The sequence below is a fragment of the Theropithecus gelada genome, chromosome 4 (genome assembly GCF_003255815.1).
Source record: "Theropithecus gelada isolate Dixy chromosome 4, Tgel_1.0, whole genome shotgun sequence".
NCBI classification, from domain to species: Eukaryota; Metazoa; Chordata; class Mammalia; order Primates; family Cercopithecidae; genus Theropithecus; species Theropithecus gelada.
The window spans coordinates 57,332,554-57,349,841 of NC_037671.1; the positions used below are offsets into that span (position 1 = coordinate 57,332,554).

The 17,288-nt window shown below is 37.9% G+C and overlaps 1 protein-coding gene across 3 annotated transcripts in view; it reads left to right on the top strand.

Annotated features, from left to right (window-relative positions):
- The first annotated feature begins 381 nt into the window (after positions 1-381).
- Positions 382-17,288, top strand: part of HCRTR2 (hypocretin receptor 2) — a 117,761-nt gene continuing 100,854 nt past the window's right edge. For 2 of the 3 annotated variants that reach the window (XR_003119116.1, XM_025383623.1), the window contains exon 1: positions 430-922. Coding sequence is in view for 2 of the 3 variants with exons in the window: in XM_025383623.1 (XP_025239408.1) it covers positions 700-922 (223 nt within the window). In the remaining variant the exon portion in view is untranslated. Of the gene's footprint in view, positions 923-17,288 lie in introns of all 3 variants that reach the window. The other variant, XM_025383624.1, reaches the window with a different exon arrangement.

Here is a 17,288-nt window from a genome sequence, read left to right on the forward strand (position 1 = left end):
AATAAGTTTATATTAAATGTTAAAGTATTTGCCTGGAATGACTTTTCCATTGTCCTGCTTGAGAAACACAGAGGTGCCTCCTTATTACTTTTATATTTGCTTTACAAAGACAAATGTATCAGCATGCTCTGTATTAACTGTATGTTACATTTTTGTCATATCCACACAGACTGATGCATGTCTGTGCATGGTTTATAATAAGTTCACGTAAAAATAGAGAAAATAAGTAGAAAAAGAGAGAGAGATTTAACTCCCACCCCCCCCCCCAACCACAAACACACCTCAATCCAGCTTCCTCTCCCCCCCCCCCCCCCCCCTTCAGCTTCAGCTCTCCCTCAGCGCAGGAGGAGGCTGTGGGCTGCGGACTGAGTGCTGGAATGAGGAGTAATTGAGCTTCAGCTGAGCCGGAGGTAGCTTTCTCCTCCCGGTGTCATTGCTGCAGCCTCCAGTGCCGGGTCCCTAGTTTCTCAGCTGCCTCTCTTCCCGGTGCAACATCGCCTGTAAAGACAGCAAAGCCGCCGCAGAAGTTGCCCGGCAGAAGGCTCCGGAGGCATTGGCTCAGTAACTTTTCACGTCATTTTCTGCTCGGGAGCCCCTTCTCGCCTCTCCGCGCAGCCTTTCCCACCGCAAATCACCAGTGCTCATGGGGCAGGCAGAGAGGAGCTTGCAGCATTGAGTGGAACCGGACTCGAGCCCGTGATGTCCGGCACCAAATTGGAGGACTCCCTCCCTTGTCGCAACTGGTCATCTGCTTCGGAGCTGAATGAAACTCAAGAGCCCTTTTTAAACCCCACCGACTATGACGATGAGGAATTCCTGCGGTACCTGTGGAGGGAATACCTACACCCGAAAGAATATGAGTGGGTCCTGATCGCCGGGTACATCATCGTGTTCGTCGTGGCTCTCATTGGGAACGTCCTGGGTGAGTCTCCTCCGGGGCAGCCCTCCCAGGGGCCATCACCCCCCCACTCCGCCCCGAGCTGCGAAGGCTCTAAAGAGACCCCTCCCTCCCCCTGGGAAGCAAACAAAGAGGTCGCTGCTCTCGGATGGGGTTTTCTAATAAAATAATAATAATAATAAAAAGTTTTCTGATTTTCCGAACCAGGACCGAGCCCTGGAAAGGTTATTCCCTGTTGTGCAGGAATAACAGGGAAACCGCGTTTCTTTTTCGAGCACCTAGATTACAAGCGCAGGGAAGGGGCCGCGGCAGGGATCTCCAGGTGGATTTTGTTGAGTGTGTGTGTGTGAGAGTGAGGGAGTCAGTCATCCCTTTGTGTAACGTGGCTGGGTGTTTCGGCGGGGGGGTTGGGAAGAGGCAGAGCTTGCAGAATGCAAAGCTACATCCCTAAGGAGCAAGCTCTCTTTGACTGTGGAAGTCACAAAGCATTTGTGAGCTAGGTGGCATTGCCCTTTGGCGAGGAGGTTTAGTCTCCAGTCAAGAGGTGGTTATGAACCAGCAGGGAGTAGAGACGGAGGCAAAGCAGGGAAGTGCACTCACTCATAGAAGCTGAATTAAACAGGAACCGTGCCTGGAACAAGAAGAAGGAGGGGCATCGGAGAAAAGTACCACAGAGATCTCAATCATCCATCCATCCATTCATTCATGCATCCACTCAGCCAAGTATTTTTTTTTTTTTTTTTTTTTTTTTTTAGTCTGCTTGTTGCCAGGCTCAGGAATTATTCATGTCAACTGTTTGTTGTTGTTGTTGTTGTTGTCGTTGTGTTGTTTTGTTTTCCCGAAAGATGAGACTAAGCTTAATGCTAGGCTATTTGTCCCTGTCTAGGTCTGTATGCAAGCACAGGTTTCCTGGACCCCCACTCCCCTCCCCCTAAACAATTTCTGAGGGTTGGGGAGGGGGTGAGATGGCAACATGGTGAGTGCGATGATGAAATGTATTAGGGCAGCTGGGGAATCTTCCTCCAGAAAAGGGGCTTTGGAAGGGAGGGATGACTTGAAATAAATTGTGAATGGAAGGAGAGTGTACCTTGATGAATGAGGAGTAGAAGGCTGGGAGACTTTTCACATGCAGAGGGCAGTATGACGAAAGTCTCTGCTGAAAACGACAGGAGATGGAGGAGGCTAGGAGTTGCTCTTGATTTTCAATTATAAAAGGGGAAATAGGTGAGTGAGGTGAGATAGGCTGGGAGGCTTTGCAGTCAAAAGCAAGGAACTTGTAGCTGCAATGGAAACTGACAAGGAAATTGTCAGACTTTCAGCACTAACCTGATTTTTACCTTCTCTACCAAGTGTGTTGGTCTGGGTAGAAATCATCCCAAGTAGTCTCTCACCAACTCAGCAGGCAGAATAGATGAGAGTATATGAATGAGAGGAGTTCTCCAGAGAGTTGGTAGAATGTTATCTGAGGAGACAAGAAACCTCTGAGAACTTTAGTACATTTTAAGATATTATTTTTAGACTATTTTCTTTTGGTTGATTTAAAAGTGAAAGGAAATCTTTTTGGTATACTAACAAAATGAAACAAAAGTGGAAATACACATGATTAGGACTCTTGTTATAAGCATAATTCTGTTGATAATAATCCCAATCTTGCTTTCCTTCTTTTTGTTACCCATCCTTAGGATTACATCTCTTAAGGTACATGGCTACCAGCATAGCAACATTTTACTGCATTATACCAACACTTATTGATAAGTGAATAATCAAAATTGAACATATTTTGAGTACCTACTGTGTGCCAGTTCCCTTCATGTACATTCTCTCCCTTAAACATCAAAATAACCCACATTAACCAGAAGAAGAAACAAGACTTAGAGAAATAAAATGACATATTAAGGGACATAATTTAGATTCAGTTCCATTTTTTTCTGACCTCAGATCCAGAATTCTCCATTGTTATTCCACTCTAGAGCTAGAAAGCATATAGAGAATAGATTCTCTGCTCCTGACTGTCTGCAAGCTTATTGGATGTGTTCCTGTTCTCCCCTGCATCAATGTCCACTGCCAATAAAGTACAATGAGGGATTAATGGCACTGTCATTCTCTTTACCAAAAACCTGTCCAGAGAAGCAGTAATTTTTTTATGAATAGCTAGGAATAGTAACTATTTGCCTTCCTTATTTCAATTTTAGGCTGCATCTTTGTGGTAAAATGTGGTCTTCTTTGCTGTTATTGCATTTTTACCTTGCACAGACCTTGTAATGAATAGTCTCCATATCCTAATTGCATAGTTTAGGGATACATGTTTGCTAGCCTGTTTCCAGAATGAAACACCTCTACAGTAAGGCTACTTGTTTCATAACGTCAAGGAAGATAGCACTATCCACAGCCCCAAGTGCTGAAATGGCCAATTCCATTCAGCCTAAAAAGAAAGATTTACTCAAAGCACTCAGCTGTCAAGAAACTGACAGCTATTTTCCTCAGGACTGAATAACACTGAAATCCTCTCTGGTTGAACTGAAATGCATTCTTTTCTGACATACTGCCTGAAAGTTGATGAGGTTTAGGTTTGACATTTAAACAAATGAGTAGTGTCGTTACTCACAGACAACTTCCTGCTCTTTGATGTCACTGTCAAATTTGCAAAATGAATTAGACTGAGAATTGCTTTTTTGCCCCTCTGGTGTAAGTAATTTTATACATAGAGTGGTAGGACAGGACGTCACATGATTTATGCAAAATAAAGAAGCAATATTAACTATGAAGGTAAAATACCACAGTGTAGGCAGCAGATGTAATCACTGCGCCTTCGGGTCCAGTCACCATTTGTACTTTCATATAACCAACTACTTGGAAAATCTCAACCTTTATGGGCTTACAAATATAATGCCATCGGTTAGAAGTCATCTTCCCTACAATGTCCTTTCGTGCAGTGATGTAATAGGATATGCTATGAGCAGCATGACAAAGTCATGATTGTCCTCATCTCTTTTTCTTCTCCCTATAGTCCCTCTCTATCATTATGCCACCTCTCCACTCTCATATACTCCTTCCAGAGACAGAAAGCAGTTTCCTGGGGGAGTAAAGTTTTAAATGGAATTTTATGAGTATTTACATTCAATGAAAAGCTGCAAGCATGTTTATTGTGAAATTTTAAGTTCTGTGGAAGGAGCATAGGGTAAGGTTCTCTTTGGAAGGAGTATCTTTTCAGTATCTTCAAAATAATTCCACCTATAACCTATTCCTAACTGTGTCTTCTACTATAGCTAAGTACATGTATCAACTTATTCAATTGGTATATTTTGAGCATTATCATTTTTTAAAATTAGTGTGTATATCAGAGGAGCTATTGGGGAAATGTAAAGAAATGTGATTTATGTTAATTTTTACTCCTGCTTCCTTGAGTGACAATTGTAGGGAGAAATGTGTTCTAGTCAGTTTAAACATTAAGTATCTAGGGAAAATGATCGATTTTCTGCCTTTCATATCTGCATTCAAAGATAGCATGTTTCACCTGGTATGCTTCTATCATATCTGTTGTTGTCTCCATATGGAAAATGGGAAAATGTAATAAATGTCGACATCAGTCTAGCTATGCTTCTTGCTTCTTGTGTGCCATTAGCAAGTTATTGAACTATCCAAGTCAATTTTTTTATAATGGCAAATTAAGATCAATAATGCCTGCATTGTAGAAATAGTATCAGGATATAATGTACACATACCCTCTATAAAGACATATAAAGGGATACAGGCACATATATATTTTTCTTGACACATAGACACTAATTAATGTCAATTTTTATCCCTTAATTTTCATGACTGAACTTTTTGTGATGTGGTGTATAGCCAGCTTCTGCCTTCATGGCCAGTCTGTATCTCCGTAGCTCTTTATGGCCTCTGCCCCAGCCTTTTCCTTAATTGCATATTTTCCTAAAAGGGGTGAATAAAATGGTGTTGGCACACATTACTCTCCTTTTCTACACTAGCTCCACCCACCCATCTCCTTACTTAACATTGCCTTTTTGCCTTTAAATGAAAGCCATTCCTAACTATTGGAATAGTTTGCTTTCTCTCTCAACTTAAATTTGCATGTGCTGGGTCCCATTCATTTAGAGTTTTTGAGTTGTTAATAGGCTGGTCTATCACTACTAATGTTTTAAATAACACACACATTGGTAATATGTTGATTTAACTCATATAGTGTTAAAATACACTGTGAAGTATTCAGAGTTAAAATACATCATCCATTAAGTAATTTACCCAGTAACAGTTTACCCAAGTTAGGTGTGTGGAATGGGGAAATACTTGTAATAGGGTTGCTTCCTACAGAGTTAGTCTTGTGTCAGATATGTAAGTGGTAGAATTGCAAGTTCATGTTACTCCTAAGCCTAGAGACATTTATTTTCTGCTTCTCCTAATGCCCATTTTAGTTTCATGGGTGTTTGTAAACCCATCCTTTTCTACACAGAAGCAAAAAGGGGTTACTTCTAACCCCTTTTTAGATGTGGAAATAATACACCACTCATCTCAGCTAAGACTCAATAGAATCACGAATAGTGACTGTAAAAGGTAATATTAACTACTAAGCTTTAAAACTATGGTGCATTTTAGTTTAAAAATGCAAAAATGCTTATCTGAATAAGAATTAAACTGATGCCTCTGCATTTTTGCTAAAATCATAACTGTCTAGTCTTAGTTAGTAAAATAAATTATATCTTTGACTTAAACAAAGTCCCAATGATAACTTTTAAGATGGCTATTTCATAGGCAACAGGAACATTTATCATGGACAGACAATAATGAGAGCACCATGTGCAAATGATAACTTATGTAATGAGTTATTTCTGTATTTGAAAAAATATATTTGAAAATGGGATAATTAAAAAATACCAATTTTCAAGAGACCAAATCTGAAACTCAAATATAAACACAATGCTCCAGTTTTTAGAAAACTGTCTTGATTTTAGTAGTGCTTACATACTAAATTGTATCATGTGTTTCTTCTTATAGCATTCTGACATCTTCTACACCCTAAGGAATGCTGGTTTATTAAGTAATGGTTCACTGGTATGCTTCAGTCAATGACATGTGATTGGTGAAACTGAGAGCATTTGTCTTCAGTTCCTTGTCTCCCTGCAAAGGAAATTTTTGAATATTTATTGGGTACTATATGCCAGCTCCTATATGTCAGGCTCCACTTACATATACTCTATTGATGCTTTACAACAAACTTATAATGAGGAGATTCATAGGTTTTACAAATAAGAAAAATGAATTTCAAAGAGCAATGTTAACTTACTCAAAAGTTTAGTCAGGCAGTAAATAGCAGCACTAGATTTCAAATATGGATTTAACAAATTCCATGGTCCATGCTTGTTCCATTACTTCATCTTGCCTCTTTCTGTAGCTTCTAACCCTGACTGGAGAAGCATAGGAAGAAAGAGGAAGGAAGAGATACTTAGATGTGCCCTCTAGACAATTTACAGAGTTGTTTGGGCATGTTGCCATGCTATTTTTCTGATACACTACAGTTCTTCAGCTCTGAGGATGAGCTCATTTGATAAGCTAATCAAGGTCAGGCTAGGGTTACTTTACAAGAGAAAATTTCAAGGTAAAATAGGTGCTGCCAAAAATGCTTTTACCTGTTCAGGGGGGTGACTCACTGGAAAAAAATGTTAGATAATTGTGGCCAAGGATTATTTTGTTATTGAAAGTGCTATCTTTAGATATAATTTGAGCCTGAGGACCTAAACACTTAAAACTTCACATATTCTAAAGATATTTGTTTGTTTTTCTTTTTGTCATGTATTGTCAAAGAAATAATTAGTATTTATATAAACAAATCATGTTGCTATTGCTATTGATTTTATTAAATAGGTCAACTTTTTTTTTTTTTTTTTTTTTTTTTTGAGATGAAGTCTTCCTCTGTCACCTAGACTGGGGTGCAGTGGCATAATCTCATCTCACTGCTGCCTCCACCTCCTGGCTTCAAGCTATTTTCCTGTCTCCCCAGTAGCTGGGATTACAGGCACATGCCACCATGCCCAGCTATTGTTTTTTGTTTGTTTGTTTGTTTGTTTGTTTGTATTTTTAGTAGAGATGGGTTTCACCATCTTGGCTGGGCTGATCTTGAACTCCTGACCTTGTTATCCACCCACCTCAGCCTCCCAAAATGCTGGGATTACAGGCATGAGCCACTGTGCCTGACCTGAATAGGTCAATTTTTATATCACCGGATAGTGTTCCTGGAACAGAATAATGTTATATATGTATGAAGAATCATTACCTATTACATCAAACATGAAATGACCTTTAGATACTGACTCTGAAACAGTTTGAGATGCTATTGGGTGAAACACATGACACACACAACCAGTCTTTTGAATTGCTGACTCTGAGGATAAAATTTTTTCATTTCACCTTTGTTCACAATGAGAAGTGATCTCTTAACCAAGTAAATGAATTAAATCGATATTTAAAATAACATTAACTTTCTTGCCAGAAAAACTGTTCTTTCATAAACAGAAAACAAATCGTTCAAAATAAATTACTATATATTTCTAAAAAATGTTTAGAGATTATTATTATCGGGCCTTTACAAGTAATTTGCCTTCAATATTAAACACATGGGAACAATGTTTAATATTTATATAGTATTTTACTCTTCAGAAGATATTTTTCCATATTCTGTCTCAGTTATTCTTCACAACAACATTATGAGGCAGGTCTTTTTTAATGAAAAACTCAAGTGCGTGAATTGATTTAAAATTACTGTGGAAGAAAAGCATGGACACACAGAAAAACCAAGTGGTTGTGTGTCAACTTGGGAAAAGCTTGCAAATTTCTTGTATTTCAAGAGGCCAGGATAAGGCATGTAATTACCTTTTACTGGTCGTCAGCTATCCTGTCTTTGATACATGATTTTGTCAAAACTCTGAGGAAAAATTCACATTAATACACTTCATAAACTTGTTAAACATAAAATAATAATTTTGATATTTTAATTTACAGTAAGAGTGTATTCTTACAAGTCCTCAAGTACCCAAAATTCTTTCAGTTATCACAGTCTTTTTCAGTAAACAGAAATCCATGTGGACAGTTACTGTTCTGAATAGTAGCAAAGAAACCCTGAATTTTCATTGGCTTAGTATCACGAAAGTTTATTTCTTGCTCAATTAACATCTAAGGTGGGTTGGAGAGTCTGTTTCATCCAAAGAGTTATGGTTCAGGCAGCCTCCACATTTTGCGCACCATCCCAAAAAGGTGGACTCTGTGGTAATCAGTTTCCAATATGGCTTCCAATGACCATCCCCCAACCCCGGCCCCACTTCCTGGTAGTCACACCATCGTGTAGTCCCTTTCCATATTATGCCAGAATTGGTCTGGGTGACCAACAGCTTATAGCAGCAGTGAAACGATGTCACTTTCAAGATTACATAACAAGAGCTTACAGCTTCTGGCTCAAGAACCCACTTTCTCTCTAGCTCTTGGATCTCTTCTTCTGGAGGAAGTAAGCTGCCTTGTGGTGAGCAGCTGTTGGCTGGAGTTAAAATCTCCAGCCAGCAGCTAGAGAGGAAATGCGGTCTGTTAACAACCTTATGTGTGAGCTTGGAAGCAAATCCTTCAGACAAGGTTGAGTCTTGAGATGACTATAACAGTCACTACCCCAACCCACCCTCAGCTTCACTGCAACTTAGTAACAGACACTGAGGCAGAACTATTCAGCTAAGCTTCTTGCAGATTCCTGGCCATTCAGAAGCTGTGTCATAATAAATTTTTGTTGTTTGACTTCAGTTTCGGTATAAGTTGTTGCACAGCTTCTAAAGTTGTGAACTAGAAGTATACTGACTCTTAACTACCTTTGCCAAAAAATAACACTTGCCAGTCATGCTCATACTCATTTGGCCCAAATCAATCATCTTGTATCAACCTAACTACAAAGGGGAGATGGTGATGTCTCTGTCACAGAATCTATATAATAGTGAAAAGTATTTTTAACTCGCACAGACTCAGAACACGAGAATTTGGAGGAATTCAATACTTAATGGCATACCACTAAGATAAGCTGGTAGATATAGCATTCTAATTTGGGTCTCTGACAATAGAGGTAATTGATAGTATTAAGAGACTGTGTGCCAATTATTGTGCTAGGATGGAGGGTACAAAGGTAATAGAATCCAAGGAACCTGCACTCTTTTTGAAAGACAGACATATAAACACATACTTTCAAAATAATGAGGTAAGTGCTACTATGACAGATGGTTGCACAGAATGTAGTGGAAGTATTTGAGAAGGACACTTAGCTCCGCTGGGGGATTAGAGAGAGAGATACAGGAGGAGATGACACCTAAACTGAGTTTTAATAGATGAATTCAAGTTACCCAGGTGAAGAAAATTGGGTAAGGATGTTCTAAGCAGAGGAAACAACATAAGCAAAATCAAAGAGGCGTGAAATAGAATGAGCTATGAAGAAAGTGTTAGGCAATTGGGTAACTCCAGTGTAAGTGCAGATGAGGAGAGTCTGGAAATGAGGCTGAAGCAGTAGATAAGGATTGGCTATAAAAGACCTTGTGCACAATTCGTAAGATCTAGGCTTTGACATTGTTGTTTGGGGGAGCCGTTAAAGGATTTTAAATTAGAGTGCCATCATTGGTTTGCATTTTCCATGAAAGCATTTTGAGGAAAATGCAGAGCATAAATACAAAAGGGGAAAGACTAGTGAAGGTTTTCACACTGGGGTTTGCATCCTGTTTTGGCAATAAGCTTCTTTTAACGAAAACAAACAAACTGACAATAAAGAACATAATCCAAATTCTCCAGATAATTACTTCCAGGAGACTTTCTACTGCTGCATACAAAACAAAGAAAGAAAAAAATAAAGTGAGAAAATGAAGGAAAACGAAGGAAGGAAGAGAAAGAAAGAATACATATTAGAAAAACTGTTGCTGTTTTTGTTTTGTTGAATATTTAAATTTGAGAAGCAATTTTTCTTTTTCTTTTTACTTTTTTTTTTTTTGAGACAAAGTCTCGCTCTGTCACCCAGGCTGGAGTGCAGTGGCACCATTTCAGTTCACTGCAACCTCCGCCTTCCAGGTCCCAGTGATTGTCTTGCCTCAGACTCCCCAGTAGCTGGGACTTCAGACATGCACCATCATGCGCAGCTAATTTTTTGTATTTTTAGTAGAGATGGGATTTCCTCGTGTAGCTCAGGCTGGTCTTGAACTCCTGAGCTCAGGCAGTCCTCCCACCTTGGCCTCACAAAGTGTTAGGATTACAGACATGAGCCACTGTGCCAAGCCGCAAGTTTTCTTTATGATGTTTTAATGATCTATTTCGTAGAACATGTATGTATGAAACTTGCATGCCATAGTTCCATTAATACTTTCCATATTCTACATGGTTTTTTTTACTAAAATCATTCTTATGATTAGTTACTGATTGGGGCTTCAATGCATCACTGTACTCCTAGCCATCTCTCATTTTAGCTTCTACATCACATTTTGGCCTCACACTGAAACTCAAAAGATTAAAAATTTGAGGTCTAATAAACAATTTTCACATTTTCCAACTAAATCCCTACTTCTTTCTAAATTTTCTACAACTTTCTCAACATTCTCACTTGAAATTTTATTTTAAATGGCATGTATTTCATTCAAATAATCAATGAAGATGCTACATTGACCGCAGGTCAGCCCTTAGGGAATTTCCGTGAACATTTCCCTACAGGTTGGCATGGTAACACACTTCACAATTTCTAAATCTGTGGATTGTTTAGAAGCTTTTATTTGCTGTTCCTAGTTCACAATGGAAATATAGCAATGATTAAAAATTGTAATACCCTTTTGTAGATTCTTAGCTTTTATTCCTACTCAGTGACTCTAAAATGCATTTATAAGGTACATGGTTTATAACCATGTGAGGCCTTGATTTTATCACTGCATTGCTAGAAATGGGGTCAGAAAGCCACTGGCTTTAATAATTTAATTCATCAATTTGGAATGAATTTGATGAGTCAACCACTTTGGTAGAGAACCATATTGCTCATAAATACTGTTTTGAAGACAATTTGTCTTTCTTAAAATGTGAAGATTGTGCTAATCTTTCTGGGCAGGGGTATGGAGGTATGATTAAATGCTTAAGAAACCATTTTGTTATCATATTAGACTGAATCAACTTTTCCTTATTAAAAATAGATAAAAACTTAACATCCTCAATTATAATACTTTATACAAAAGTTTCTCAATTTTATATAGACTGAAGATAAAAATACATTAACAAATCTTACCAAAGCTGGTTCAGGAAAATAACTTCGTAATTATTGAGACATTTGTATGTTTGGGCTTGATTTATACTTTGGACACAGGGAAACCTAAAGAGACCTTGTTCTTTGAAATCATCAGAAATGGTGATGGTGACTCAGACATTCCTGAAAATCAGTAAGATTACCCTAGTTTATAGATGGATGTGTTATTTTTTCCCCCAGGCATAATGAACTTTGTAACTTGTCACTGACAAGAAGCCAAACCATCTTAGAGATAAAGGGGAAAATAAAAATTTAAGAACTTAAAAACACATAAATAAAAACATATGCATACCTCACACATGTGTACACAGTTTGGGGACTGGATGATATGAATAATATCATTAATACACCCTAATTTTTCATGCAGGATTAAGAAAGTATCTTCCAAACATTAAAAATGCTAAAAACTGGATATAAGGCCTTGAGTTTCCCAAATTCAAGATGTATTTTCAACTATCTCCTGAGTAAATGAACTATAACCTTTACAGAAGTAAAAATGATAAATACACTAAATGATGAGTAAGTCCTTGAATTAACAGCCATGCAAGAAGGAGTATCCCTTGGATGATTGATCACTTAGCGTGATTTCTTTTCCTTGAACAGACAATATTCCTTGACAATATTTCTTTGAACAGAATCCAGTGTTTCCCTAAACAATATATGCCTGCTCTAGAGTTTTCACAATTTCTGATCCTCCTATGGCTGGCTTCTGCTCAGCTCACACCACATTTTCATGGAAGTCCTCTTAGAATGCCAGCTTTGAATCACTACTCCCTCATGTGCTGTGTGTGATAGCATCCCATTTTAGTTTTGTCATATAATTGATTACCATTTGAAATTGAATTGTTAATTTATTGTTCATTTTTCTGTTGTCTCCCTTAAGTAAAATGTAAGCTGCATGATAATAGTTTCATTATTTTTCTTGTTTGCTGATGTATCCTCAGTGCCGAGAACAGGTTCAGGAATATAGAATTTTTAGTTAGCAAATGTATTAAAGTGTAAGACTTCCAGCAGGAGGAATCTTTTAGATATAAGTACATTTTTTAAATTAAGCATTGCAGGCTTTAAATTTCTTCTATATAAATATTTAAAATAAAACTTCAATAATTTGAATTGTTTGTGATTATTTTGTTTTATATCTTAAGTAACTTATACATCAACTATTTTATAGTTATTCTAGTAATGATTGTGAAAGACCATTCGAAAATCTTTCCCCAGCACTGAGATCTCCTTGACATTACTAAGTGATTTATACCATGAAATTATATTGCTCTTCTCAAGAAAAGCAAAATGAAATTTACAAACTTTGGCAGCTTTTTGTTCTTTTGTTTTCAAGTCAGATACACCAAGATTTCTTTAAATGACATGTTATATTTCTGCAATAACCAAGAAGAACATGTAATGTGCAAAACTCTTACTTAAACTCTTTTTGTTTCAAAATAATTCTTGGTTGTTTTTATAAAAGTCCAAGCAAATACTTAATGATCTGTGTCCCAAATGAAGTGAAACAGCTGTGACAGAATGTTACCATGACTCTGTACTTTCTATAATACAAAGGGACAGACATATCCCCACCTGAGGCTAGGATGTTTCAGGCATGCTTATAGAGCCTAAACTTTACGAATCCTCTGTCATTCTCTTCCATTGCCAGTGACTTGTGCCAATTCTAGGGTTCTGGACTGTGCAAACAATTGAAAAAATAATCACACTTTCAGGTGGTGCAGAAAACCAATGTTGATAGTAGATGCATAGTTCTAGACATTTTATGTAATAGAGAATAAGAGAAACACCAACCCTGTCTTCTGCTTTCAAACTCCTAAAATGTTCATCATTATAAATTAAAAAAAAAAAAAGTGTAACCTCACCCACAGAAAGAAGATATTGGGGCCAGGCATGGTGGCTCATGCCTGTAATCCCAGTGCTTTGGGATGCCGAGGTGGGTGGATCACGAGGTCAAGAGATCGAGACCATCCTGGCCAACATGGTGAAACCCCATCTCTACTTAAGAAAAGAAAAAAAAAAAAAATTAGCTAGTCTTGGTGGCAGGCGCCTGCAGTCCCAGGTACTCAGGAGGTTGAGGCAGGAGAATCGCTTGAACCTGGGAGACGGAGGTTTCAGTGAGCCAAGATGAAGCCACTGCACTCCAACCTGGTGACAGAATGAGACTCCATCTCAAAAAAAAAAAAAAAAAAAAAAAGAAGATACTGGTAATTCTAGCAGACCCCAGAACAATTGAACCAAACTTATTAATATGTATTATTATTGAAAATCAGTAATGAATAATATTTACAGAACAGGGTTTTTGGAGTTGTTACATTTCCCTTATTACATAACTTTTCAACAAAAGTATTTGTCATACCCTGTTTTAGTTAATCCTACAACAACTAGTGTGATAGGGCTATTCTTTGCTCTTTTTTTTTTTTTTACAGGTAGTGACATTCAGTATTAGAGAGCTGCTATTGTGTTAGTTGTCTGAATACCTTTACACATTATCAACCGGGCTTTCCATACCTGAGTTGAGAGTAAATGCTCTGTCACCCAGGCTGGAGTGCAGTGGCGCAATCTCAGCTCAGTGCAAGCTCTGCCTCCCAGGTTCATGCCATTCTCCCACCTAAGCCTCCCGAGTAGCTGGAACTACAGGCACCCGCCACCACGCCAAGCTAATTTTTTTTGTATTTTTAGTAGAGATGGGTTTCACCATGTTAGCCAGGATGGTCTCGATCTCCTGACCTCGTGATCCACCCACCTCGGCCTCCCAAAGTGCTGGGATTACAGGCATGAGCCACCACGCTCAGCTAATTTTTCTTTTCTTGTATTTAGTAGAGATGGGGTTTCACCATGTTAGCCAGGATGGTCTCAATCTCTTGACCTCGTGATCCACCCGCCTCGGCCTCCCAAAGTGCTGGGATTACAGGGGTGAGCCACCGCATCCGGCCATAAATGCAGTCTTGTGTTCCCCACTTCCATTCCTCCTTTGACAGTACAGCTATGCTAGTCTGCGTAGCAAATTGAAAAAGTATGACCTTTGGGATTTAAACAAAACACAGTGTCATACACATTTTCTGGTAAACTTAACCAAAGGGTTAACCAAAGGGTAAACTTAACCAAAGGATTCCATAACTAATCACCAATGTCTCAGTGATCTGTAACTCCTTGTAGGTACCTGATTACAGGTACTAGAAAGAAAGAGGAGCGAGGAATTCAAGAGCAAGATTCAAGCCACACATAGATTTCATCTCTTTGTAAACAGGAGTTCAGAAGACTGCTCAGAATGCTGAGTTAGCATCATCAATAATAGAAATATTTGCAGATTGTTGATTTGAAGTCATGCAAACATATCTTTTTCATCCAAGTGGAGGCAAAAGCAACAAAGAGCACCAGAGGGCTAAATCCAACTGCGGCAGCAAAAGGTACACAGAAAAATAAAGCATCCTGAACCAACACACTGACTTTCTAGGGCTTATCTAATTTGGAGCTATTTCCTTTTCTTATTTCATTCAGCAAATATTTATTGAATACCCACGATGTGTAATCTGTTCTATTACATTCTGTGGAGGAAATACAGAAGTGAATGAGGCATGGTTCTTTCCTACAAGGAATTTCTAATCTTGTGGGGGAGACTAACATGTAAACAATAAACTATAGTATGAGGATTACTGAAGAGGCATATACTAAGTCTCAGAACATTGAAATATAAGAGTTGGGTTTGACATGGGGAAAGAAATACGTTCTTTGCTGAGGAGGTAGCATTTTGAGGTATTATTGATATGTGAATACGATTTTGAAAAGTTCCACAGAATGAGAAATTTCACCTACGTTGGTGAAGTAGTAAGATTAAATGCATGATAGCTTGAAGACACAAAAATAATTATTTTTAAACCATTCTAAAAATCATTCAGGGAATTCCAATAATACACAAGTTTTTAAACACATTTCTCAGTAATTTTGAGTAATAAGGTCTTAATCTCCTCTACTGCTTTCAATTGTTTTCGTGGCTTGCTTTATTTTGTGAGTATCTGGCCCAGTCTTGTCTGTGGTGTATTATGGTGGATTGCATTAAACATGTTTTGCAATCCCTGGAGTGATTTTAAAATGACTGTTGTGTTATATCAGAGTTCCCTAAAGGGAGATTAATTTGGGGCAATGGTAAGAATGGATTAAAGTTATGAGAGACCAGACACTGGGAAACCAGTTAGTCAAACAAGCCTGTTGAGACTCTTCAGGACAGTTGTTTTGAGAATAAAGTGAAGACAATGGGATAGAACATGAAAAAAAATGAAGCAAATATGAGAGGCAGTCTGAAGATGGAAGTTGGCAACTCATCAAATGTGAGGAATTGATTGGAATAGAAAAGAACCTGCTGATTAACAGAAATGTTCTGCCAAAGAAAGTACAGTGGCTATCTTCAGCAAACTAACACAGGAACATAAAATTAAACACTGCGTGTTCTCACTTATAAGTGGAGCTGAACAATGAGAACACATGGACACAGGCAGTGGAACAACACACACTGGGGCATGTTGTGTGCACTATGGGAGGGAGAGCATCAGGATAAATAGTTCATGCATGTGGGGCTTAATACCTAGGTGACGGGTTGATAGGTGTAGCAAACTACGATGGCACACATTTACCTATGTAACAAACCTGCACGTCCTGCTGATGTATCCCAGAATTTAAAATAAAATTAAATTAAATTAAGAAAAGAAAATGAAAGTACAATGTTCTTACTCATTTCTTTTTCTTAAAATAGGAAATATATAACATATATCAACTGTAGTGTGTAGAAGGGTCATGATGAATTGGACAAAGATATGTGGAGTTTGAATTGCTAGAGGAGTACCCACGTGCAGTTGTCCAGCAGAAATTAGGGCTTGTTCCCCAACATGCTATTCACAATCAGCCTACTACTCTGAGGTATTTGTTTTTCTGTGTGGCTATGCAAGCAATATATACAGTTTATGTGAAAATGTTTTAGAAAATGTCTTCTGGAATAATTAAAAGCGTACAAGAGAATGTAAATCTTTTAATGTGGCAAGACCTTTTTGCCACAGTAAATAAATTTATTGATTCAAAAAATATTTATTGTGTGCCTATTGCAGCAAACAAAACAGACAAAGCTCCTTCTTGTAGGGAGCTTATATTCTAGTGATATTTAGTATATATTTTGACAGTTGAACCAATAGCATTTGCTGATGGTTTGCCTTATGGGTATAAGAGAAAGAGAAGAGTCCACACTTTCATGTAGGTTAATGGGAGGGCCATTTACTGAGATATGGGGCCATGGAGGAGGAGTATGTTTGCAGCAGGGAAGGAGAAGACTCAAAAGTTTGGTTTTGAGCATATTAAGTTTGATATGGTACAAGTAAGTGTATGGTGGCCATTAGAACATGAAGGTAAGAGTTCAGGTAAGGAGTCAGGTATGGTGAAAGAAATCTGATATTTATAACCAATATCATATTTTGCGTCTGTATCTTTTTATACATTCCCCATATAGAGCAAAGACTATAGAAGGAACTGGATAGTGAATAAGTGATTATACATAAATTCTTTTTTACAGGTTATTTTGCTCTTGGTTTTCTCCTGTGTGAATCATCACAGCTACATTTTTTTAAATGTTAACAAGGATTACTTTGAATTATGTATTTAAACATCCAGAAAGCAGAAACACGGGTATATGGTAAAAACTCTGATTTCAGAATGTATGCCTGACTTATCAAGTCAGAATTTCAGGGAGTGAAGACTCTGGAATCTACACTTTAAATAGAGCCTCAGTTCACCAAATATGAGAATTCCTGCAACAGGGAAATGTAACCTCCTGTTATATTTGATGGAGGCCAATTGACAAACCAAGTAGTTTTTCATTTGACAAAAATTCTGTTGTGTCAATGAAAAGCTATCCGAGGGGAGAAGATTAAAACACCTGCCTTGAAATGGAATTTGGCAAGAAAACAAGAAATAAACAAAAAGACCAGTAAGAGGAATTAGGGGCAATGAAGGAAGGAGCAAAGATGTGGGAACCCAAAAAGTTTTCTTAGTAACAACTTTGAAGTTCTATTTGTAGTTATATTAAATTTAAAATAGAGTTAT